A 24,398-nucleotide genomic window follows, 5' to 3' on the forward strand; every position below is an offset into this window, starting at 1 on the left:
AACAAACTGTGGCTCTGTGCTGCTGGAAGTGGAAGAAGTTGAGTCTCCTCAGTCACCCGCCGGCGCCGCCTCCTCTCCGCTCCGCTGCGGTGGACAGAGGGACAGACTCACAGCGGAACTTCTGCAGGGGACAACGGGAAGGTAGGTCCGCGCGCCCGGCCACACTCTGTTCTAATGCACACCTCTGGAGGAAAGCGGCCATGCCATGATGCTGGCAGGAGGCTGCTCTCAGCTAGAAAAACGCACATTTCTGCAAAAAAACATTTGCAGACTTTGAATGTTTTGTCTTTTAGCTTTTTCATTGTGTTACCAAAGGATCATGGTATGCATATACATATACATTTTTCTTTAATGCATGTGTGTATTGCATTAGGGCATTCCTCCCAAGATCAATGTCTTAATTGGCTCAAGATAAAATAGTTATTACTCGAATCGCCTCAATGGCTGATGACAAGGCAGTCCAGTGTGTGTGTGTGTGTGTGTGTGTGTGTGTGTGTGTGTGTGTGTGTGTGTGTGTGTGGTGTGTGTGTGTGTGTGTGTGTGTGTGTGTGTGTGTGTGTGTGTGTGTGTGTGTGTGTGTGTGTGTGTGTGTGTGTGTGTGTGTGTGTGTGTGTGTGTGTGTGTGTGTGTGTGTGTGTGTGTGTGTGTGTGTGTGTGTGTGTGTGTGTGTGTGTGTGTGTGTGTGTGTGTGTGTGTGTGTGTGTGTGTGTGTGTGTGTGTGTGTGTGTGTGTGTGTGTGTGTGTGTGTGTGTGTGTGTGTGTGTGTGAGACATGTAGCTCATTGATGGAAAACGACTGCAGTAATTAAGCAGCAAAACACTTTATCTATCAGGATTTTAAAATATTATAGGGATTTATTTGTTATACTTCCAGCTTTTATATTATCTTCTGTATGATGTGAATATATGTAGGACTTCTTTGTGCACATGGATGCCAATATTTGGTTCCTGAATATGCATCAGAAATAAGTCATTTTTCAGCAGAATTTGCAGAAAGATGCAGGTTTATTTCTATCATAGTTGCATTCTTGATCTTAGTGAGTCATGCATCGGTTTTTGGTAGAATTAACACATGCTCTTAAAATGTGTTTAATATATTTGTTTGCATATTCTGGTGGTAGACATATTATAAAATTCGTTTTTCAGGGTTTTTTCTCACATTAGATGCACAATCCACATCAGTTTATGCATGCTGATAACTGATGTGGAACCACTGCATTTCATTTGCAGCTATGTGACTAAACTGAGTATATGTGGAGTCTTTGCAGTCCTAAAGAAGATACAAAAAATTGTGGAGAAATTCATATGATAAAAGACAGAAAGAGAAAACCTTCCTCTACCATCTGTGCTGTGTTCCCAGTGCTGCTGGCTGACTCACTAGTGTCGAGTCAGCTCTCTCTCTCTCTCTCTCTCTCTCTCTCTCTCTCTCTCATCTCTCCTCTCTCCTCTCTCTCTCTCATCTCTCTCTCATCCCTCTCCTCTCTCTCTTCTCTCTCTCCTCTCTCTCTCACTCTCTCTCCTCCCTTCCTCTCCTACTCTCCATCTCTCTTCTCTCTCTCTCGTCATCTCTGTCTCGTCTCTCATCTCTCCTCATCTCTCTGCCTCTTCATTCTCTCTCTCTCTCTCTCTCTCTCTCACTAAATATTGTTTCAGACTCGAGAGGCACATTTTCAGAGTTAGGGGAGCACATCCGAGGTTCTCTGGCCTGTTTATGTTCCCACTTTTCATCTGCACACTGTTTATTTGGGGAAATTGAGAAAGGAATGCCTGCCTCTTTCTCTTTCTGTCTTTGTACCAGACAGAGAGAATGAGGGTTTAGTCTGGGAAATATCCCCCGGTTCTTTGCTTTATTTATATCACCTGTTCAGGGTTTCATGTGGAGCTCTTTGTGAAGCTATAGTCTTATAGAGGGACTCATTTTTGCTGAGGCAGTCTGAAACGCTCCATCTGACTTGTGACATTCGTCTTATTCAGTTATTTGATCCCACAGCCTCACAGTGTTATTAGGAAGGAGAATCCACACCACTAGTTTAATGAAATAATAAACTGAACCTAAAGCTGATTCATCAGCTACTCCCGGATCAAAGTGGAAGCAGTATGAATTGTGTGTGTGAGTGGGGGGAGTGCTAGACTTGAAGCTAAGCTGAGGGACACTTAGCATCTGTTCGCTCCACACAGACTTTACTTTGAGCCGGTCATATGGCTTTGATTAACGTGCTAGTTTTCGGATAGCTCCACTCTCCCTGGCAACAGTTAAAGACAAGGACAGCATAGTTAGCTGTAGTCTTTAAAAGAAAAAAAAACTCACTGTACATCCCTTACACCACATTAAAAGCAGCTGTCACTAGTGGATGACAAGATGAAAAAATGACGTGTCAAACTGAGTCCACTGGCGTGATTGCATTGCCATTTGGGCCTATCCTAAAATCCCCACCTTATTATCCGGAGCGGTCCAACTTTTCTCTCTTGTTAACAATGACCCCTTTCTTCTCCCCTTGTTCTTTTCCCTTTTGCAAATTGTGATTGCGTTGGAAATTGTGTGGCCTGTCTGCAGCTCGGACCACTTTCTCTCTTGGCCGCGATTGCAGCTTCATGCTCGATATTCACAGCTAATCCAAGCAAAACACAGAGCGGAGAGTCGGAGAGCTTGGCCTGCTGACAAACATACGTTTTTTATTTCGCTCAAAAGTGATACAGCCCAGAGGGAAAGTTTTGCACAACAGACCGCAGAAGATGTATGACACCGTCACCTCTGCGAGACAGCTCTCTCTTAATTTAGCTGCAATTCTGTGTGGTTTATAATGGGGCAATCATTTACCAAGAAGGCAGTGTTGTTGTGAGGATCTTTTGATGGCTGTTCACAAATCTTTTTAAGCAGCTTCACTTAAAAAGCACCAAGGGACAGCACTGGGGGGTCCGGTCTCTCCCTTGTTTTCTTGTTTGAATAAACAAAAAGAGAGTTAGATGTAATGAAAAGCACTTGATATCAAGCTGCAAGTTTAATAACCCCACTATAAATCGAGAGAAGGAGCAGAAGAAGTAATGAAAATGGAGGAGAGTTTGGCTTTTGCAGGAAATGACTGGGAGAAAGCCTTAGGGAGGGAAGAGAGAAAGACGTTCCGTTGTACCACGTATGAGAGAAGCTGCAACAGTAAAAAGACCCCTCAGTGTTTTTAAAGAAAGCTCTCTTTTACTATACCTTCTCATTGGCTTTTTAACTTAAATAAAAGGCACATTAGTGCTCTTTTCAAGTCATTCCTTCACACTCGGTTCAGCACTAAAGCTCAAGAATGGCTCTCCCAGCTGGCTCGAACAGCTTACACACCGCTGTCTCTCTTTCATTCCCCTCGGGCTTTGCATTGGTTTTTTTCCCTCCTCTTTTCAGGAGGCAACTTGTTCCCCCTGCTCTCGTCACCAAAAGGTTTCCCATCTGCTTCCGATTACCTTTGGCTGCAGTTGGTTTGCCGCCAGCCATCTGGGGCAGTGTGGCGTCTCCGCTCGCTCTTCTCTCCCCAGACGGCACTGAGGGAAAGATGGAGGGGAGGCAGGGGAGGACAAGAGTGAGCCGGGTGGGCAGACTTTTCTGGAGAATAGCAAGGAATGGTTTATTTTAGCTGACGCTGCAATCCATAGTCAAGAAACTCAAGTCAAACAGAAGGGCACCCATAAAATGTGAGTTCCGATCTTGGCTCTGGTCTGTTTTCATAATTGGTACTGTGGGTAGTTTTCCTTTGTCATTATAAAACAGATCCTCTTATGTTGGTCTGTCAGTAAAAAATAGAATAGTACCCAATAAAAAAAACTTGGTTTATGTTTAGCACATGACATTTAAATTAGTAGTCTGGAAAATGGACAACAGACCCAATTTTTACATCTATGATGTCAGTCTGGCTGAACTGTTACCTCCAAATGACCATTTAGCGTTGTCATACAAACTTTCTGTTCCGAAAAAAGGAATGGACATCATTCCCTGTTGTGACTGAAATGTAAAACCATAATTTACGTCTGCTGGTTGAGAAAAACAATGAATTTCACTGGCATTGTGAAGTAGTATACAGATGACATTCACCAATGGGTCCTGTAATATGCAATGCCCTGCTGAAATGAAGAGCTGGATTTCAATAGTTTTATGCAATTCAATGACAATGTCGTGTGAGCCTGAATCTATATTTAAAAAAGCAGTAGTAGGGAAGCAGTAGTTGGTGCTGGATTTTAGAAACACAAACTAGTTGAAGTAGTTTGTCCACCAAGGAGCAATGAAAAACTGAAAACAAACAAATACCAATATCAGTTTTGCCTTCTTGGCCAAGTCTGGTTTAGGCTATAATTATCACAGTACTCTACCCTTTGTCTCAAATGTAAACAAGTTTCATATAGGCACTCATACCATCCGTCTGCGGGCCAGGACGCCTGCCAATTAGTAAGCTGTACAGTCAGGCAGCCAGCCAGCAAGTCACTCAGCCATACAACCCACCACCACAGTCAGCGAAGCAGTGATGGCAACCTGCTGCTCCTCTCAAATTGGCTCATTTTACCCCCAGAGCCTCTGACATAATACCCACTTCAAGCCCTGTTTGGGCATTAAGCGCAGCTTTTTACAAGATCAATGGCTTTCTTTGTGTTTGAACTCTTTCCGGTGGGCAGGCAGCTTAAAGAGCGGGGCCTCAGGGGCCCCAGGTTGGGACCTGCTGTTGTCTCCGGTCATCAGAGTGAAAGACAGGGTGTTTGCCTTTCGCCAAAGCCAAGATTGATTAGCTGAAGGAAAAAAGCAGGACTGGGCAGTCCTTCGTTGGACGCTGAATATGAACTGGGTAGATTTGTTTTGTTAGAACTGGAACTGCATGGGTCAAAGAGATCTCATGCTCTCTCTCGTTTTAATCGTTTTAAGTCTGCATTGTTCCTCCCTTTTTAGCCTAAATCTGACTCTCCCACCATTTCTTTACTCCATTTCCTGGCCTTCCTCACTAAACATCTTATCTTTCACAGGGATATAGAAGGAGTCTAAACCTGACACTGCTGCTAAGCCCCTTCAGAGATCCCTCTCTTCTGCTCTGAGGACTCTTCAAGGATCCCTCCACACCTGCTGATCTACAAGCTGCAGCCGAGCCATGTCTATATGATCCTGAGGTCTACAGCAGCCATGGCCCAACAGAGCGCTGAGCCGTCCCACTGCTAGGCGTTGGGGCATCCGAGAGGGCAGAAGACATGTTGGGACAGAGGCCCGGGGACCACTGCACTGAAATCTGTTACTATAGCAACTACTGTAGTAACCATGGAAACGCTATGGAGGACGGGTCTGGTTTGCACTGTCATAATCGTAATGGTTGCCACAGAGGTCGAAGGAGGTCACAGAGATGAGTTCGCCCAGTCACAAGGTGAGAGGAGGCGATTATATTCACATCAAATACCTGACAAATTATTGTAATCGTATACAAAATAATTGTAGCCAATTTTGTCAATTGATTTGGATTACGGCCCACAATAGGCTAATGTACCCACAGGAAGTAAGGATAGGTACCATAGTATAAATGTTATGACCAAAGCTCCAATGATGGATAAATATATCTGAATCAGACATTTATTGCCAGTTTTGAGTACTTGACAATCTCTTGGTGCTACAGAACATTTTGGTCAATACCAATAATCTGTTGAGGTTTTATACTGAGCCTTCTGTGGCTGAGATGAGCTGAATTTAAGGTGAGACTACATCATATCTACTATGAAATCAGGGTAATCCCATTACAGTTTCAGGTATACTGTCTATTCTATAGCTATTACCCTAATCTTGGTAATATATGAACATGTGTTTATGATTTCCCACCAAAAACAGCAAAGTCAGACACCCCAGTCTTTGAGCAGGTCTAATACCAGGTTGCATAACACAGGTTGACCTTTTTAAAGAAACCAAACCAGAGTTAGAATTAAACACACTATTAGGTATTTGGAAAATAAAATTGGTTAATTGGCTGTAAGCTTAGCTTTATACTGTGGGAATGTCTAATTATTTTCCTTAATATATGTTACCTTTGCGGTGCCCAGAGTGAAATCAGTTTTTTTTATTTAAGCAAAAATAATTTTCACAATCTACCCATATTCATGTTGAGAAAATAATTACATTTTCTATATTTAATGTATTCTTTACTTGTTATTAAAGGATTCCATGTTTGTTCCTAGTACAAAGTACTAGTCTTCTTCCTGAGCTGTAGAAAAAGCGTTGAGGTCAGCCTGACCATCTGAGGCACACTTCAGACCTGCAGGTCTGGGCTGCTGAACTTGAACTCTATTTCAACAAATCATGTAGCTGTGGTTCAGCCACGCTCCCCCCACCACCTCAAACCACACAGTCTCTCTCATGTTCAAAGAGAGGCTGGAGCGCCTGAAATCCCTCTGAAGGCAAAGACTTAAATTCCCTGTCTCGTCATCCTGAACAAGGCTATGATTGTGTATTTCCTAAACTTAACCTTTGACCCCCTCCAGCCATTTGTCTCCAATTGTCTGCCATGCTGCTTTCTTTAAATAACCCACGCCTCCAACCCTGACGTGGCTCATTTCACAGGTACAGACAGTTTGGTCCTAAAGCCTGCCTAACTTTTTTTTTTATTACCAAGCTCGAATAACTGTAATTTAAGAGGGGTTGTTTTTAGTGATTAACTATTTTCTCTTCAGCAAATCTGCTGTCATCAATCGTGTTTTCCAACCACAGTGGGCAGCTGAGAAAATCTGCTCAAAACCAAGCAGCATACAGACAAAGATAGCAACTACTTGGTGTAAATGGCAGTACTGTATATAAAGGGAAAATGCTGTAAATGCAGCTAAAATACCAGAACTATTTCTCTGGAAGTCGTGGACACCAAAAATGAAACTAAAATAGAGACTGAATATTGGACTTAAATCTGTCGCTGACAGGAAATACAATGACAAGGCTTTTGTGGCTGCTGAATTTGTAGGTAGGCAATGGAATAGAATGGCCTTGTAGCATTTGCAATTAAGTTTGGACAAAGTCCACATTTCTGTATGTGTATGTGCATATGTCACTTCCCTGTTTACAGGAGGAAGACACAGTAGGCATAGAAATACAGGATGATGATCCTAAAGTGAGGACTTGTGCCACCAATTCTCTCTCTTGTAGTTAGTACTGATGGGATAGTCACAGATTATTCCTTCTCATGTAGTAGTTATTTGAAACAAAATATAACAAGGCGTTTTGGTCTGAATTGCCTTTAGGGTGTGTCTGGGTTGAGGGAGGGACAGTTTCCATCCAGAATATTTCCTTCCACTATTTTTATTTGCAGATAATAGAAATCAGGGTGATGCCCCGCTTCTGGATGAAACCGTTTTAGTCTCCTGTTAAATTTAGCAGACATGTTTCCACTCTCAGTTTTCTCTTTGCTTTGATGTCTACTTACTGTAACATAGTCAAATGCTGAATTGCTAAGGGCTCAGTTTGCCAAGGATATCATATAAAATATGTGTACTAGTTAATTCTCTCAGGGTCAACTTGAGAACACCAGGAAGGAATAGTTTGCATTGTATATACTGTAAAAATACTTGTATATATAAATAGTAGAAATTGGAGGTTTTTTGATATGCAGTTGTAGAAAGTCTTAAGACATTCCTCATCCATTTTATTAAGTCATAAAATACTTCCGCTTAAATGTTTAGTTCAAACTACATAGTAATTAGTTTTACTAGTTTTCATTAGTCTACATTTTATTCTGTGTGAGGTCTCATTAATTTCTTCCTTGGAGGTGAGGTACATCTACTTCTTTAACACACTACCCTTATTTTCTCTCCGGGAGCTTTTCCTGTGCTTCAAAGGTAATGATAATCCCACCTGCCTGATAACTTGTGGTGGTTTTTCAGAGCAGGATGGATGTGTTGTGGGAAGCAGTTTAGAGCTCTAAGAAGGTAACAATGTGAAGTTGAACATTCTGTTGCCACAATATTTTTTAAAACCGGATTATTTGAACTAACAACAACACTTGCCTCTTTCTTGGACCTTCGACCAGTTCGGCATCCCATGAGTCAAGTGGGTCGCAGGCATGTTTAGCTAGCTAATGTTTACCCAGTTATTTACAACATGGCTCGTTTTAATCACGTTAATATAAATGAGATCCAGAAATTGAAATCGAGTTCCTAAGTGTGGGTCGATCACCCTTTTGTTGATCAGTTAATTGAATCTGTTGAGCATGAAAGCTTGCCATGACTACCCACTGCTTTCACGGTTTTACAATGATTTCAAGTTAAAACTTCACAGGCTGTCCCTCCTTCTCAAACCCTTATTTCAAGAGGTTCACCTACATATGGGGAAGAAACATAAACTTCAAATTTAAAATATAAAAAACGCCAAGTCATTCACCAATTTTTGAAACCAAGCCAATTTCCATTTTTGTGACTTAAACCTAAAACGCAGAGTATGTTTTTAACTTTACTCTCCATTTCGAAAATACAGTACAACCTCACAAGCTCCTTGTGAAGGCAGCATTTGTAATTGTGCTTACTGTTTATTCAAGCCAGACCTATCCGCTGCCTTCAGAGTGGTTTTTCCCATAACAGAGCTCTCCAAGTCTGTACCAGGGAACTCTGATCTCTGGGTATTTACTCTGTGTGGGAAGGGGCCGCGGCCCCACCAAGTGAGGCCAAAGGTTTGATGAAAACTGGGCTCATTTGCTGGTGACCTTTCCCCGTTAGTTAGCTGACGTTGGCTGTTTGGAGCCGTGTGTGTTTGGACAATAAATCTCCACCAGGCCCGGCACAGACTGGGACAGACAGGAAGTATACAGTTTCAGGGTAACTATGGCAACATCCCTTTTGGCCTCATGTGGGAAGGAGCTCTTGGAGTGGAGGGACCTTGTCAGTAATGGTCCAGAAAGTCTGCAAGTTTCTCTTTGTCAACTGGGTTACTCTCTCAATAAAAAGCCACACAGTGTTATTTAAAATAAGCAATCCCCAAATCCTCAACTTTTTTAAATTAGGGTGAATAAGATTAAGCTGCATTTTGGCTTTATTAAGTTAAACTCATATTTGAGGTTTTATGCCTTTTTTTTTCTCTCCCTCCAGCTGCCTTCCTGTCCAGTCTCGGCCAGTATGAGATTGCCATCCCAATACGTGTAGAACCCAATGGCGAGACTATGGATGCAGAAACGCCACAACATCACAGAAGAAGACGCAGCACTGAGGACAGAGTGCCTGACTCTGTAAGTTACTTTTTGAAAATGACTTCATTTTTTTCTTTGTCTTAAATGTATGCACAACCTTTTTTTTTTTAAATAAAGATTTTTGTTTAACTCCACTCGCTTTTCTATATATTAGCTCTTCTACCAGCTGTCCACGTCACGTAACAACTTCCTGCTGAACCTGACGCTGCAGGGAGGCCTGCTGTCCCGGCAGTTCAGGGTGGAGTATTGGAAGAAAGGTCGTTTAGCCTGGAGTCATCCCTACTCTCCCCATTGCCATTATGTAGGACACCTCCAAGACCAGCCGCACTCCAGCAAAGTCGCCCTGAGCAACTGTAACGGCCTGGTAAGACTTAAAACCTGCAAGTCTAATCCACATCTAATACACTGAGTGAGGTCAGCGGCCGTCGTGCTGGCCCAGCAAATGAGGGATCAGCTATGCTTGATTTGGACATCAAAGCTTGACATTTAAACAAAGTTTGAGCACTCAAGCCAGCTTTAATCTTTGCAAACCAACCAGTGTGGACCTCAAAAATGTAGGGCACTGGAAATTAAATCCTAAAAAGGTACTTTAATTCTTTCTGTAGGGATTTATATCCCTATAGAAACTTAATCGAGTTTATAGGACACAACAATGATGTTGTTAAATATCCAGTACAACAACTTCAGGCATATAAACTTTGACCACCATTTAACAATCAGGTAACTGCAGATGCAAATAAGCTTTATAGCTAACTCTGGCTCAAAATGTGTGTTCTGCATGGCCCATGTTATATAAAGTAATAAACGAAAATAAATCTAGAAATTACTTTACCATTCCCTATGCTCTCTTAAAAGATTTTGCCATGTTCACGACACGTCATATGGAATGGAGGGGTAAAAAATGATGGTTATGTGAAGGTAAAAAATGTCGTGCATTGACAATCTAATACTTCAAATACAAAAATCTTGGTTTAATTTTCGTGAAAGATAGACTTTGGCAGACATTGGTGTTTACGTTTGTTTGGTTTTCAGGCAGTTTCGTCTCATATAGTGCCAAGTCAAAGCTTTCCTGTTTGAATTACTACTTGGATTTTGATCTGAACACTATTTAAATTTGGAAATTGGTCATAACCATAACTCAAATACAACAGAAACGTGGCATGTATGAAATGAACAAAGTTGATGAGGCAAGTTAGGATTATGTATATATTAGCGTTGATTTATACACTTCGGCAAGAATAACATTTACAGTGCTTAACATAAAAAAATCAAAAGCATCAAGAGAAATGCAAAAGAAACAAACGACAAAAGACACTCAAACACAAAAAAGACAATTAAATAGGAGATTGTTTTTGGCTCTAGATGTAAACAACCTTTTTAGGCAAGACTCAGTGTGTACAAATTATGATATTCAGCACTCTATTTCACAAAAGTGATTCAAATAATTCCATAAAGAAAGAATAAAAAAACGTTTCAAAACCTTAGAAAGAAATGCAAATCTTCCCTAAAGCTATATTAAGTGGGCCCTGTTCTGACATGGTAACAATGCAGGGGTGTTGTTAAACAGATCAGCACCTTCAGCACATTGTTTGAAGTTTAACATCTACCTATAACCCACAATGCATCATGTTCTGGCATGCTCAATGGTGCTGTTTAAATGCAGACTAGGAAAATATAGGATATTAGTAACTGGAGCTGTGGTCAACCAGGCAGGTTTTAAGAAAAAAACATCTGAATTGAGGACCCTATGTCTATATTTGAACAGTTTTTCAAAGCATACATTTCATTTAATATACTGTATTTCCCACTCTCATGAAGTCATCAGCGTGTGACTGCAACAAAAAAAGAGATCAAAGTTAGTTCCCTCTATGAATCACTGGACTGGATCACCTAATTGTCATGCATCAGTTTGTTGGCTGAAATAATGTCCACGCATTCACAGCACTGTGTATCTGTGTATCCTCTCACTACAAACAGCAGGCTCCAAAATAACAGTTGTATACACAGCTGAGGATTAGATGTGCTCACAAAGCGTTAATAAGAAGCACACTTAATTACTGTTGGTCAGACCAGCATGAGCACATTCACCAGCGAGCAGGTGGTGTGTCCAGGGGAGCATCACTAACTTTATTATGGGATTAAAGGCACTTTAAAGTCCGCCGCAGTGAGTCGAGGGGAGACGCTCGCTCTGACCGGGCCAACACATCTGAGCAGATTCAAAGGAAGTGTTAGTGTATCGCTCTCTGTCTCACTCTCGTTTTTCTCGCTCTCATTCACTCTTTCATGCTCTCACGTGTGATTATGTGTGTTTGTGTGTATGTTTGAATCAAATATCTCTCACTAAATGCTTTGTAACTGCTGCTAGTATTGTACCCATCAAATATTACCTAAGAAACTATATTATGAATGCTAATGTAATATAAACTGATGTGCCTCTTTCCAAATATGATGCTCACTCTGAAAAGTATGTAAAGTTCTAATTTTCAAATTAACTAGATAGAAAGTGATCGTACATGGAGTTCAGACATTTCAACAAAACTAAACCCTGTGCTCAAAATCTGCTGCAGTGGAAGCCCAGAGGTTGTTATGCAGTCTGACCCTCTCCAACTGCCAGTTTCTGACCCATTAGCACGAGGATCCCTCAGAGGGCCTCAGACTCACTTCTGCTCACCTTAATTTACCTTGCCTGCTTTGTTGCTCATTGTTTTTTGTCACTAAAGCTCATAAGTGATTGACTTTGGTTGTATAATTACTGGAGCATTTTGGATGATGTGTGTTATTTAATAATGTGACGATTGTGATATTTCATGAAAGCAATGATTCCTGTTATTCTATTCTATTCTGTTCTATTCTACTCTCTGCAGCAGGGGGTGATTGTTGCAGGGGGAGAGGAGTACCTGATTGAACCCCTTGTCTCACCAGATAACCAGACCGGGACGGAGCGGGGGGAGAGAACAGAGGGGCGCCCCCATGTGGTTTACAAGCGGTCATCGCTCCGCCATCAATACAAGGGCAAATCCTGTGGAGTCGTTGGTAAGAGGAGAGATATTCTGGGCTTTTTATTAGCAGAAGTTTGGTCCAGACTGGAGGAGTAAACGTCCCCAGACTGATTTGCATAGCAGCAGCAGGTTGTGGTTGTGTCTGAGTTCCCAGTTGTGATTGGGTGTGACTGAGTCTGTGTTGTAGGGCGTTGCTGCAAAAGCAAAAATATTTTCAGAAAACAATATTGTTGCAAATAAAAAGTTAAAAACAAACCCGTTGCTAACGTTGTTTAGCATGCTGTATATCAATTGAAAGTGTGTTCAGGCATCATTCTGGTTGGTAGAGTGCTGTAGGAAAACTATAGTGAGTCGTTCTTTTTTCAATGTATAATTGGCTGAATTGCTTCTGTGCTTCTGTGATTTCTTACTATATGCCATCAAATCGTGTATGTGTGATCTTCCTCAGATGAGAAGCCGATGAAAGGCGCGTCATGGTGGCAGCGAACTCTAAAGACGCCTCCCCATCATGTCGGTCGTGGCCAGCTGCCTCTAAAGCGCTCAGTTAGCCGCGAGCGCTACGTGGAGACGCTAGTGGTAGCTGACAAGATGATGGTGGGTTACCATGGACGCAGAGACATCGAGCAGTACATCCTGGCTGTCATGAATATTGTAAGTTTCACAACACCGGAGATGCAAATTCACAATGTATTGAAAAGCCACTTTCCCAGTGTTATTGGAGTCATTACTGATGAATAAAATAAATTCATTTCTCAGGCATGGCAGATCTACCTAAAGCTTTAAGCCAAGATGTTGTTCTGTATTGTGTAGTTCAGCTTTTTTCTAAGCTTTTGGTAGGAAAATAAGGCAATTGTGGTTTGTTTACTTGACATCGAAACAAAACTGACAGCAGGTTGGAGTCAAGTTCATATTATAAATATTTCAGAGGAGATTAAAGAATGTGTCTACAATGTGCAATATAAGTTTACTGTGTTTTTGTTTTGGACAGTCTTTGTAAGCTATTTTGGTGTTCAATATGTCTAATATCACTTTTTTGTACGTGTTTGTACAAAGGAAATATATATTTTTTTATAGATACTATAATGACGCAATAGTATGTTCATGCAAAACCCTTTTAAAACCAGTTAAAAACCCAAGTAAACAAAACATTTAGGTCAACAACTTGTTTATTTATTGTTAAAATAATTTAATTTGGTTTAGTTTAGTTGCATGATTAATGCTTGGAGACAAAGGAAAACAAATGCATAAACCTTTTCTTTTTTGTCCTGGTGAAGGCCACATGTTTTACTGTCACGCTCAGATTGTATGTCATCATCTTAACCGTTTCTTGTCACTGCGGATCTTCTCACACACAGTTAATCACTTTAAACTCATACAGACACATGTTAGGAATGTATGTAATGAAGGGTTGGTCAGCCACTATTGTTACAAGCAGGTTGCATCTGGAGTGTTACAGAATCCCTGAAACCAACAGCGTCTCCTGAGTGGTGCGGAGCAAAGTGTGCCAAATTACAGCAGACACCACTAATGACAAGTGTCTGTAGTAGTGGTTCTAACTCTGGTGGTTTTTTATTAGTGTTGGTGCTTTAACTCTTAAATAATCATTTACACTTGTGGTGCACTGACTTTACAGCCCTTCTAAAATTCTCAGACTATTCTGTCTTGTAGAAAAAGTGTTTGGTTATAATGTAAAATTGATCTTGGTAGAGGAAAAGACAGGGATGAGTTCAAAGCACTCTGTTTTCTCTTGCCATTGAGCATCCCTCGCTACAAATGAATCCAGAGTTTATGGTGGTCTTATTTAGAGAATTGACCAATACGTTTTTTAATCTTCCAATATAATGCATGAAGGCTAGTCTCTGAACTGGAAATCAGGTAGTATTAGTGGTAGTTTTCCATCAATTTTCAAGATTGAGTTTTTCTCTTCCTAGAACTTCTCTTGCCATTACAAATCTAGTTTTATGAGGAATTACTCCTGTGTTTATTTCAAGTGTTGTCTGGGCTCTAGTGTTATTTTCTCCTCTGGTCTATTAACTATTTTTAAGACTGCTCTTTTCTTGTTTCCCTGGAGGTCAGGTTGCCAAACTGTTCCAGGATTCTAGCCTGGGGAATGCAGTGAACATTGTGGTGACGCGGCTCATCCTGCTGATGGAAGATCAGGTAAATAGACATTGTCAACTCCTGTAATAAACTTGGCTCTCCTATTCTCTCCTCTTCTCTTTCTGTACTTGTCTTTGCTTTCCCGACTGCAAAAAACTCTTCCCCGACAATCATATATGAGCTCCTTGTGGAATCAAATTATTGGCTTAAGTATCTTTTCCTCCAAGATCCCAGGTCTCTGAGTGTGTAAGTGGGTCTTGTGAATGGTGGCTGTAATGAAATAGACGGGAGGTTGTAAGGAAGAGGTAGATGGGTGAGGTAAGGCGGAAAAGTAAGGATATGAGGGGGGGTCTGTACCTTTCAGACAGAGCAGCTTTGTAACTATCCTGCTGGTTCACTCTGATGAACAGTGACCTCTATGAGCGTTGCTATGACGCACATCCAGGGTGTATAAAAGCTTGAAGTTAGATTTAGCTGCTGATGCAAAGCACAGCCTTTAAATAAAGTCCCAAAAGAACACCATCAGGATCCAAATTCAGCAGATTCCTCTAGATTCCGTTTGTGATTTTACAAATATTTTAGAGCCACGCTAGCAGTGTAGCAATAACGGTCGGACACTTGGTCCACTACTTTGTCCAGACTGAAATGTCTCAAAAACGGTTGGGCAGATTACCATAAGAGTTTTTACAAATATTGATGTTCTCCCAAGGATGAAAATGTGGGTAACATTTTCTTGAAGGACGACTATCAGGTTAAAACTTGCTAATGCTATGTTCACACGCTAATTCAGAAGGTGAACATGGAAAACATTCCTAAATATTGGCAATTTAGGAGGTAATTTAAAGAATATTAGCATGTGACATGTAGCTCAAAGCATTGCTGTGCATTGCTGTGCAGAGCCTCACGGTCTCTTGTTGTATGACATAAGTGAGTGAATGGATGTTATCAAAGGTTCAGAGTCTGAATCCACAACTGACATCTAGTCTGGGGTTCAGCTCATAAAAAGTACATGACCTTATCATCACAGCCAGGGAGATGACTGGGCCATCCGAATACCTCTTAAATGTCCTTATTAGCCGGCCATTAAACGCATGTGGTGAGACGGTGCGGCGGTTCTAATGTTGACATTCTAGCAATCTGACATCTGAATCATACTGAATTAAATAGTAGGCATTACAGTGTGGTTTTAGGTTTCCTCCATAAATGTCTTATTAGGGAACATTTATGATTCATACTGCCTCAAAATTAGTACCATAATTTACTTCTCGGATGTGTTCATCATTTTGACAGAGTAAAGAAGTTCATGTTTGGAACATTTATGATTCATACTGCCTCAAAATTAGTACCATAATTTACTTCTCGGATGTGTTCATCATTTTGACAGAGTAAAGAAGTTCATGTTTGGAACATTTGCGGTGGGCAATATTAGTGTTGTTATTCTTTCTCCATGGACTGTGGAGGTTGAGTTCGGGACAGGATAGAGAGTAGTCTCGGCGAGAGTCCTGCTGCTGGTTTCCAGCTCTGAATACGGCAAGCTGCCCCTGGAAAATAAAATCAGGCCAGCATCGGGACCAGAAATGAGGGACTGTGGGATGAGACAATTACTAGTTATGTCACCACATGCATTCCTTGGTTACGGGTTCTCTCCAGCTGTGGCCAGCAGAGCACTCCCTTCTCTTTTTCTCCTCTGTGCACTCTCATTATACTATAGAGCTCCTTCACTGTATTCCTGCCTTAGCATTCACTTGCAGCGAAGCCAAGGAAGTTTCTTAAGCCTTTAAAACTGGGATCCTTATGTTTTCTCACCACGACACACATCCCAATGAAATGCAATCTAATGAAAACCATGTAACGCTGAATGTGCTGATTTTAGATGATGTGGTTCTTTATGTATTGAGAAAATACCAACTTCTTTAAATAAAACCATTCTAAACCATTGGATAATCGGAAAAATGTAATGCCACAAACCTAAAAATGTTTTTTTAGCACATGTAAGTTGGCATTTTAGAGATTCATGGTTTCCCAGCACAGTAAGAATAACTGGTGTGGTTAAACAATGCAATACAGAAAGACTGAGGCTGGGCTATCATAGCATTGTTGGGCTTATCATCTGAGGGTTGAAATCACCCCTTGTTGACACTTGAATAAAGTTATATTATTAAGTTGAGTATCTTTTCAAAGATATACAATTGCTTGAATTGTTTTCTCCTTTTATGCGTTCAAGATAATATTACGTATATTTATTTTCCTAATTTGCTTTTAACTATTTATTACCTCTCTCTCTTCCAGCCAACCCTAGAGATCAACCACCATGCAGGGAAGTCTTTAGACAGCTTCTGTAAGTGGCAGAAAAACATCCAGCACCGGAGCAGCTACGGTAACGCCATCCCAGACAACGGGATCGCTCACCATGACACTGCTGTGCTTATCACCAGGTAAGAAACCATTCTTCAAAGCAGTAAGAACTAAAGACTAACTGTGTTTTAGAGCTTTCTTTCATAAATGATTTTACAAAGGACATTTAGAATGAAGACATTGTTTGTAAGTCCAACACAAAACTTCCCAATGTGTGGGTGCACAACAAGAAGCTGCACTGGGCAAATAACGCTCCAACTGCGACTTGTAAATGAAAATATGTTAAGGCTGATTCCCAGGGCCAAAAAAGGGTTTAAAGCAGCGTTTCCTCCTTAGCTGAATTCCTACATTCCCAGCCCTTATCCTCATAGGCTTTCATCACGCCAAGTCCAGAGAGTTAGACTGTATCTTGTCCTGTTTGAGGTGACAATAGCAGTGGCGGCTCTGCCCAACTCAGCCTCTGGAAAGAAAAACGTAAAAGAGATATGAAAAGAGAGCAAGACATATTTATGTTTTGAAGAAAGCAGCCCCAGAGGAAAATGGACAGGATAAGAAAGTGGGCAGAAATCAAGAAAAGCTGCGATGAATCTTACAGCGCTGGTTTCCGTTATTTCTCAAACTGCCCTTTCTGTTACTAATACTGGAGGAACAGACAACAGTGGTATCTGCATTTTAAGCAGCTCAACAATGTGCTATTGACTGAGGAATGTGCAACAGCTAACAACACAACCATGGTTTGGACAGAGTCATCTGAATCGGACAGGGCCGGACAGAGCTGACACACAAATAAATTCCTATTCTTCCTCACAGAATGTGCCATACAAATATATAAGATTGATGATTGTCTTGTGGTTTTGGTGGTGGCTTTGTGAGAACACTTGGGTTTTACGAGAGGATTTATCAAGCAGAGGATGGAAACTGTCCAGACAGATGACACCACAGTGACCGTCCATGGTTTTCCTGCTTTTGTTCTTTTAAATCTATATCTGTCTGCTATCACGTCTGTCTCTGTGAGTGTCACCATCTGGGAGGGTTACTACATCTCAATGTCAATGTGCAGTGGTTAAATGAAATTCAATATATAATTACTCAAGTACTGTTAAGTAAAACATGTTTAGCCCATGTACTTGTACTTAAGTATTTCCATTCTATGCCACTTTATACTCCATCTAAGAGGGGAATATTGCACTTCCCTCCACTTTAAATGATGATACATTTATTTGAGCTATCCAGCAGAAAACAAGAGTTAAACTCAGCCCTACATCTATCAGCTTCAACAAGTGATGAGCACATCACTAACTATAGTCCAATAACATGATACATATTGAGTACTCTTATACAAGTTACTTAAGTATCTTTAGATGCTAATACTGTTGTACTTTAACTTGGGTAAGATTTTGAATGCAGGACTTGCTATGTTTCCTTAAACAATAAGAACTAATATCTGAATATTTTAGGAGTCTTTTTGCATATCAATGTGTGATTACATCTATTAAGTGGTGCTGTTTCTGTTTGTGTGTCAGTATGTAGTTATTAGTCTAACAGCCTTGTTGTTTCCGTTCTTGTGTACAGATATGACATCTGCATCCAAAAGAACAAGCCCTGTGAAACCCTAGGTAATACACACACACCCCCACACACACACACACACACACACACACACACACACACATACATACATACATACATACATACATACACACACATATGAATATTTGTACTTTTCAAACACTATACTCACTGTACTATTCTTATAAGAACCCCCACCCCTTAGCCTGACTGTAGGCCTCACAACTGAATGCCTAACCTCAACCTATACACTAAACTGAACTAAAATGGAATTCTAAGTGTAATCCTAAAACCAAGTCTTAGACCTCAACATTTAATGATTTAGCCCGAGGTATAGATAGGCCAAAAATATTTGAAACTCAAATCGGACCAAAGACAGATATTACAGAGCACACATAATGTTATTATTACTGAATAGTACTGATTTGTGTGTGTGTGTGTGAGACAGGTCTGGCTCCGGTAGGAGGGATGTGTGAGCCGGAGAGGAGCTGCAGCATCAATGAGGACATCGGACTGGGAACAGCCTTCACTATCGCCCACGAGATAGGACATACGTGAGTGAAGCACACACACAGGGCCTATCTCCTTATTTAAAACCCAAACAAATCCATAATGAATTTCATCCTTTATGGGTACTTTGTGGATTAAACTATCTTTCAGTTTTATCTGTGCAGATTAAGCAGCTGCAAAAGCAGAACTTTTCTTAAAATGTGAGTCCACCCTGAATCCTTACCAGAGGCCTGTACTACGAAGCCGGATTTTCGCTTAGCGAGGTAACTTCAGGGTAAACTCTGGGTTTCCGGTCCTACGACGCTGGTTCTCTTCTTACCGAAGTAGATCTCCATGGTAATTTATGCTGAACGGCCAGTGGCGGTTCTAGACCAATTTGACTGGGGGGGCCAGGCTGGGGCCAGTTATCTTCTGAGGGGGGCACAATAAATGCAGGGACGAAAAAGACAAAGACAGTATGAAGTAATTGCGCATAAGAAAACAATGCAATACAGTTATTGGTATTTGTTTCATTACACATATTTATTTCAGATACTTATAGTTACAGTTTTTACGCTCTAATGCAGGGGTCTCCAACCTTTTTTAGGGTGAGAGCTACTTTAAAAAATAAAACAAGTGGTGAGCTACTTTTACTCCTCTTTTTTTTGTTTTTGCAGTGTATATATTTAGCACATTTTAACATTATGATATGCTTACCTTTAACCTTTGTGTGCTGTTAGGGTCAGTGGGACCCGTTTTCAGTGTTTACTAAAAGAACATGTATTAAATTTAATTATTTTAACCTGCTTTATTTGGGGGGGTGGACCCCCATATAAGTTAAAAGCATCAATCTGGTGCACTTTGAGCACAACAGGAATTTATGGAAACAGCTCTCAACACTCGGATGAAAGGGAGCTGTATACTTTTCAATAATCCAAACATCTTTAGAATATGATCACAACCAATAACAAATCATTTAAACTTGTTTATTCTTATCTTATGTTACCTAGTTAGCATTCTTTCTTTTTATTTATGCATATTTTACTAATCACTCCCCTTTTAAACTGTTATTTTTGGGAATGATTTCTTACTTTATTTTTTACAACTATATTAAATATGAAAAGGTGTGCTCTCTCTAGGTCTCTCTCTCTCTCTAGGTCTCTCTCTCTCTCTCTTCCTGTCTGTCTCTCTCTCTGTCTCGCTCGCTCACAGAGGCACATGTGTGCTCCACCCGTGGCGATGACGGCTTGCGTTAAACATATTTGTAAGTGGGGGAAACAGGATTTCGACATGTCCCCAGTGTAAATTACGCGGAGACCCCTGGGTCTAATGGGTCCGACTACAATGACAAATATCGTTAGTTCCGCCTATTCCGTCCAGCCAAGAAATCGTTTAATCATAAACTTTTTTTTTTTTTTTTCATTTTCAGGGGGGGCCACAGGGGGGTCCAAAGTCAGTGTTAGGGGGTCACTGGCCCCACCTGCCCCCCCCCCCTAGAACCGCCCCTGTGAACGGCAAACCTGCTCCGGAGCAGGTTTGCCGTTCACAGGGGCGGTTCCAGGATAAGAGATCAACTCAGTGAAAGCACTGCCTGCTGACCAATCAGAGCTCAGTGTGCAAAGTTTAAAGCTATCAAGTCATATTACAGGATAAAGGAAATACAGAAAAACTGCCGTTGCAGGAAAGAGGCCGGCAAAAATCAACTGACTGTGTGAACGTGAACGTGAACATTTATAGAATATCACCTCCCATCTTCAGAGCAATCTGACTAATATAACATTAGCGTTAAGAAAGCTTACTTAAATATCTGCCACAACATAAGTAACCGGATCAAAGTAACATAACAACAGTCCGCGGCACTGTGAGTGCAGACGTCGATGTGTCCCATTATCATTCATATCATATCACATCATAATGTATCATATATTTCCTTATTTGAGTCAGCTTCTTGAGCCGTATCTGGCCGTGCAACACTCACAGTGTCACATACTGTATGCAGAAGTATTATTTTAAGCAACACATTACATTGACGAAACACTTGAGTCAAATGTAATTAAAGACAGATCCACTCGTGTCTTGGACGGGGCAGTGATATCATAAACCTGTTAATGTACGCATTCAAACACTTTTTCTTTTACCAGCTGTATTCACCTTGCAGGTGCAGCTATGTGGCTTTTATCCTGGATAAAGTGTTTAAGTCATGGATGTTTAAGTTTAACGTCTTCATATTTGTCTAATATTATAGTTTACTTTTCATTCAGGAAGTATGACGCTGCGCTGTCCAGTACGCTTGTCCATGTTTGTGATTGATCAAATGTTGCTAACATCCGCCCCTTACATGTGAACGCGCACTAAGCCGGACAGAGAAACCCTGGCTTGAGTTACCGAGTTGATAACCAGCGTCGTAGGACTGCTTAGCGAGATCGCGTTTTGTTTTGGGTTAGTTAAGCCAGATAACTCAAACCTATCCAGGGTATGTTGAACTGGATTCGTAGTACAGGGCCTCAGATCTATGGATGATGTTTTTTAGCTGAGGCTGAAAAACAAAATGTCCCTGAAGGAATCCTTGAGGTGTCTCATTTGTCTTTCTTGTTTACTGGTCTGAGAGGATCCCTCCCTCCTCAAATTACTCCCCTAGATCTCTGGAGAGAGGTCATGTAGATGCCCAACACCATGAGTCATTTCCATGTGTTAAAGTTGTATATTTTCTTTCTGTCACACTATTTTATGTGCAATTAGTTACATGTTGGGTTGGTGAAGCACCTGGAGATGCCTCAGTTTTTTTTCTTTAAATCTGGATTCCCTGTGTTATTTGGAAACTGTGTTTACTCATTTGCCTGATCTGTATCACTTAGTAACATGCAATTCTGTCTTCAAATGGGCTTTGTTTCTGTCATGAATACAGTAAGAGAAGTGACCTATTGTATCCCTCTTTTTTCTCAAGCAAACCATGGTTTATTTTAGTATCTTACTTGCTCAGAGTACTGTAATTGAGTGTCACCTTGCATTATGATCCCACACAGCCCCGATAAGTATTAATGCAGATGTGGGATCCTGCCTCCCTTATGATTAAATACTAAAGACAACAATGCTTTCTAGCAAACATGACTGCATATACAGTAGTGTGCTGCTATATACAATCTGGTTTCCTCTACAACATCACATGTGTTTTTAATTGTCATATAAAGTGTTTTGACATCACAGTGCAGCTTTAGATTAAATGCAGGGCCTGTTTGTGGTTTAAGGAATGCCAACATGAAAAGACTGAACCAACAGAAATGAGACTCACAGGGATGAAAAGCTTTCAGAACATTTTTATTTCAGGCTCAAACACAGCTAACTGTGAGTGTTAAACAAGCAACAAATGGACCACTAACACAGTATCTTAATACAGCTGGTAAACTATTAGTAAATATGTTGAACATGGAGTATTTTGAATAACTAAAAATCTTTGGGCATGACTTTCCATATTTCAGTAATTTCATAATGAGTGTCAGTGGGGGTTCAACACCCAGAGCTCTGCTATTTTCCTATCCTGCATGCTGATGCATAATTTGCATTGTGGGAATGGAGTATCACAGTTATCCTGGAATAATTCATCTGCAAACCATTTTGATAATTGATAGTTTATTCACATTGGTACATTCTTGTATCTTTGTATTTATGTATTAAAGAGCATTGTCCACTGTCCTATTATATTACGTATTATCATCTGTTTATTTTATTATACATAAGAGATGCATTCAAATTAGGTACTTTGTGGTTAATGGTCACATGATTGGTTGTGTTTTAGCCATGATTTCAACATGTGGTCACAGATTTTTATGGATGAACTTACTGTAACATCAATAGTTATATTTCCCAGTGGGTTTATGTTTCAGGTCGTATATCCTTTCTGTTGTTTGATGTTCAGTTTATCAGACAGGTGTTCTGACTGGCACTCGACTTCTATAAAAACCACTCGGTTATCCACTTTGATGTTTTTTTCCACTCTCCTGGTCCTGCTGCAGCAACGATTACCTGACCACCCGGCCTCAAAAGTGTTGTCATGGTATCATTATGTGCGTTAGGTTTGGGATGAACCATGACGGGATGGGGAATGCCTGCGGGCCCCGCAGCCAGGAGACCGCCAAGCTGATGGCCGACCACATCACCATGAAGACAAACCCATTCATCTGGTCTGCCTGTAGCCGGGACTACATCACCAGCTTCCTGGAGTGAGTCAGCCTATCAGATATCTGCACCACCACAAATCCTTTTGTAATCAGAGGTTTGAGAAATAAAAAAAAAGACTTGGTTGTCAGAGTAACATTTTTGATGGTCAGAAAAGACAGACACAGGTAGAAACATCAATATCAATTTCAATTTAATTATCTTCCTCGGTTTTTTCTCATAATTTACAACAGTTCAATTATATTTAAATATCCCTCCTTGTTGTCTGTGCTTTAGCTCAGGTATGGGCTCTTGTCTGAACAACGTCCCCCCGAAGCAGGAGTTTGTGTACCCCACCACAGCACCGGGTCAGGCCTACGACGCAGACGAACAGTGCCGCTTCCAGTACGGAGTCAGATCTCGACAATGTAAATATGCGGTAAGTGCTCTGGTATAGTTCCTTACTTTACATTAATGCTTGCTCTCAAGTCAGTGAAGAACAATATGTTTACCTATTGATCTAAGCAAGTGTAAGGTCTAACACAATTTTAGTGCAATACTCTAAATTAGTCATGCACTGTAGAGATAATGACGATACAATTCTTCAGCCACCCAAGTCAAAGCACATCTTGAAGTCTTAATTCTAGACTACTGCAGTTGCTGTTTCAGTTTTTAACACTGACTTTCATCACTTGTCCAACAGCCTTTGCCAGTTGTACCATTAAAAAGACCAGATGAAAGCTCTTATAATATTTATTCTTATTCTTTATGATGGTACCAGGCTGACTTAATCCTTCTCTAATAAAGGATTTCATCTTAATTAAAGTTGTTTACCTTGCTTCTCACTTCTTATTTGTATTCCTCCGCCTCTCTCCTTCAAGTTGGTCTCTTTGACAACGTGAAACTTCTTGGAATACCTTTGTTGAATTGCATCCACTTTATTGCTTGGTCAACGTTTATGGTGCCAGATTCAGAGGGAATGGACATCTGGAACGGGGTGTATACAGCTTTATAGACTCATTACTATTGATACTATATGGTACGAGCATATGTACTCAATAAAACATATCCCATGTGTTATAGGCATCACTGTAGAGAGAGCAGGAGGAGGATGAGTGTGTCTGCTCTTGTGTCCTCATAATGAGCTTGTAAAGAAACACTCACTGACAAGTTTTCTCTCTCTTTCATGTTTTTATTCTTCTTTCACTCACACGCAGGAAGTCTGCAGTGAACTTTGGTGCATGAGCAAGAGCAACCGTTGCATCACCAGCAGCATCCCCGCTGCAGAGGGAACCATCTGTCAGACCAACACCATCGAGAAAGGGGTAAATACTTACATTATTATTTGAGGGCAGAAGGGGGCCTGTTGCCTGCACAAAGGATACATGTAGGACAACTTTGCTTCTTTCTTTTACTTCATGTCTATTCAACTAGTTTTTTCTTATATGCCAACAAACACTCAAATCTTAATTTAAAGACTTCAATAAAAGCCTTGAATGTACAATGGGAAAAAATAGGTATTCAGTACAGCATTTTTTATTCAAATAGCTTTATTCGTATGACCACAATGACATACA

General features: G+C 40.7%; 1 protein-coding gene across 3 annotated transcripts in view; it reads left to right on the plus strand.

The window, feature by feature from the left end:
- The window catches only part of adamts10 (ADAM metallopeptidase with thrombospondin type 1 motif, 10), a 40,885-nt gene continuing 16,487 nt past the window's right edge, over nt 1–24,398 (plus strand). For 2 of the 3 annotated variants that reach the window (XM_034147935.1, XM_034147936.1), the window contains exons 1-13: nt 1–141; nt 4,986–5,374; nt 9,060–9,196; nt 9,312–9,521; nt 12,022–12,190; nt 12,605–12,807; nt 14,233–14,316; nt 16,546–16,691; nt 18,184–18,227; nt 18,629–18,734; nt 22,740–22,886; nt 23,119–23,260; nt 24,039–24,146. In XM_034147935.1, the coding sequence (XP_034003826.1) occupies nt 5,272–5,374; nt 9,060–9,196; nt 9,312–9,521; nt 12,022–12,190; nt 12,605–12,807; nt 14,233–14,316; nt 16,546–16,691; nt 18,184–18,227; nt 18,629–18,734; nt 22,740–22,886; nt 23,119–23,260; nt 24,039–24,146 (1,599 nt within the window). In that variant the 5' untranslated portion in view covers nt 1–141; nt 4,986–5,271. Of the gene's footprint in view, nt 142–4,985; nt 5,375–9,059; nt 9,197–9,311; nt 9,522–12,021; nt 12,191–12,604; nt 12,808–14,232; nt 14,317–16,545; nt 16,692–18,183; nt 18,228–18,628; nt 18,735–22,739; nt 22,887–23,118; nt 23,261–24,038; nt 24,147–24,398 lie in introns of those variants that run through there. The other variant, XM_034147938.1, reaches the window with a different exon arrangement.

The sequence above is a fragment of the Trematomus bernacchii genome, unplaced genomic scaffold (assembly GCF_902827165.1).
Source record: "Trematomus bernacchii unplaced genomic scaffold, fTreBer1.1, whole genome shotgun sequence".
Lineage (NCBI taxonomy): Eukaryota > Metazoa > Chordata > Actinopteri > Perciformes > Nototheniidae > Trematomus > Trematomus bernacchii.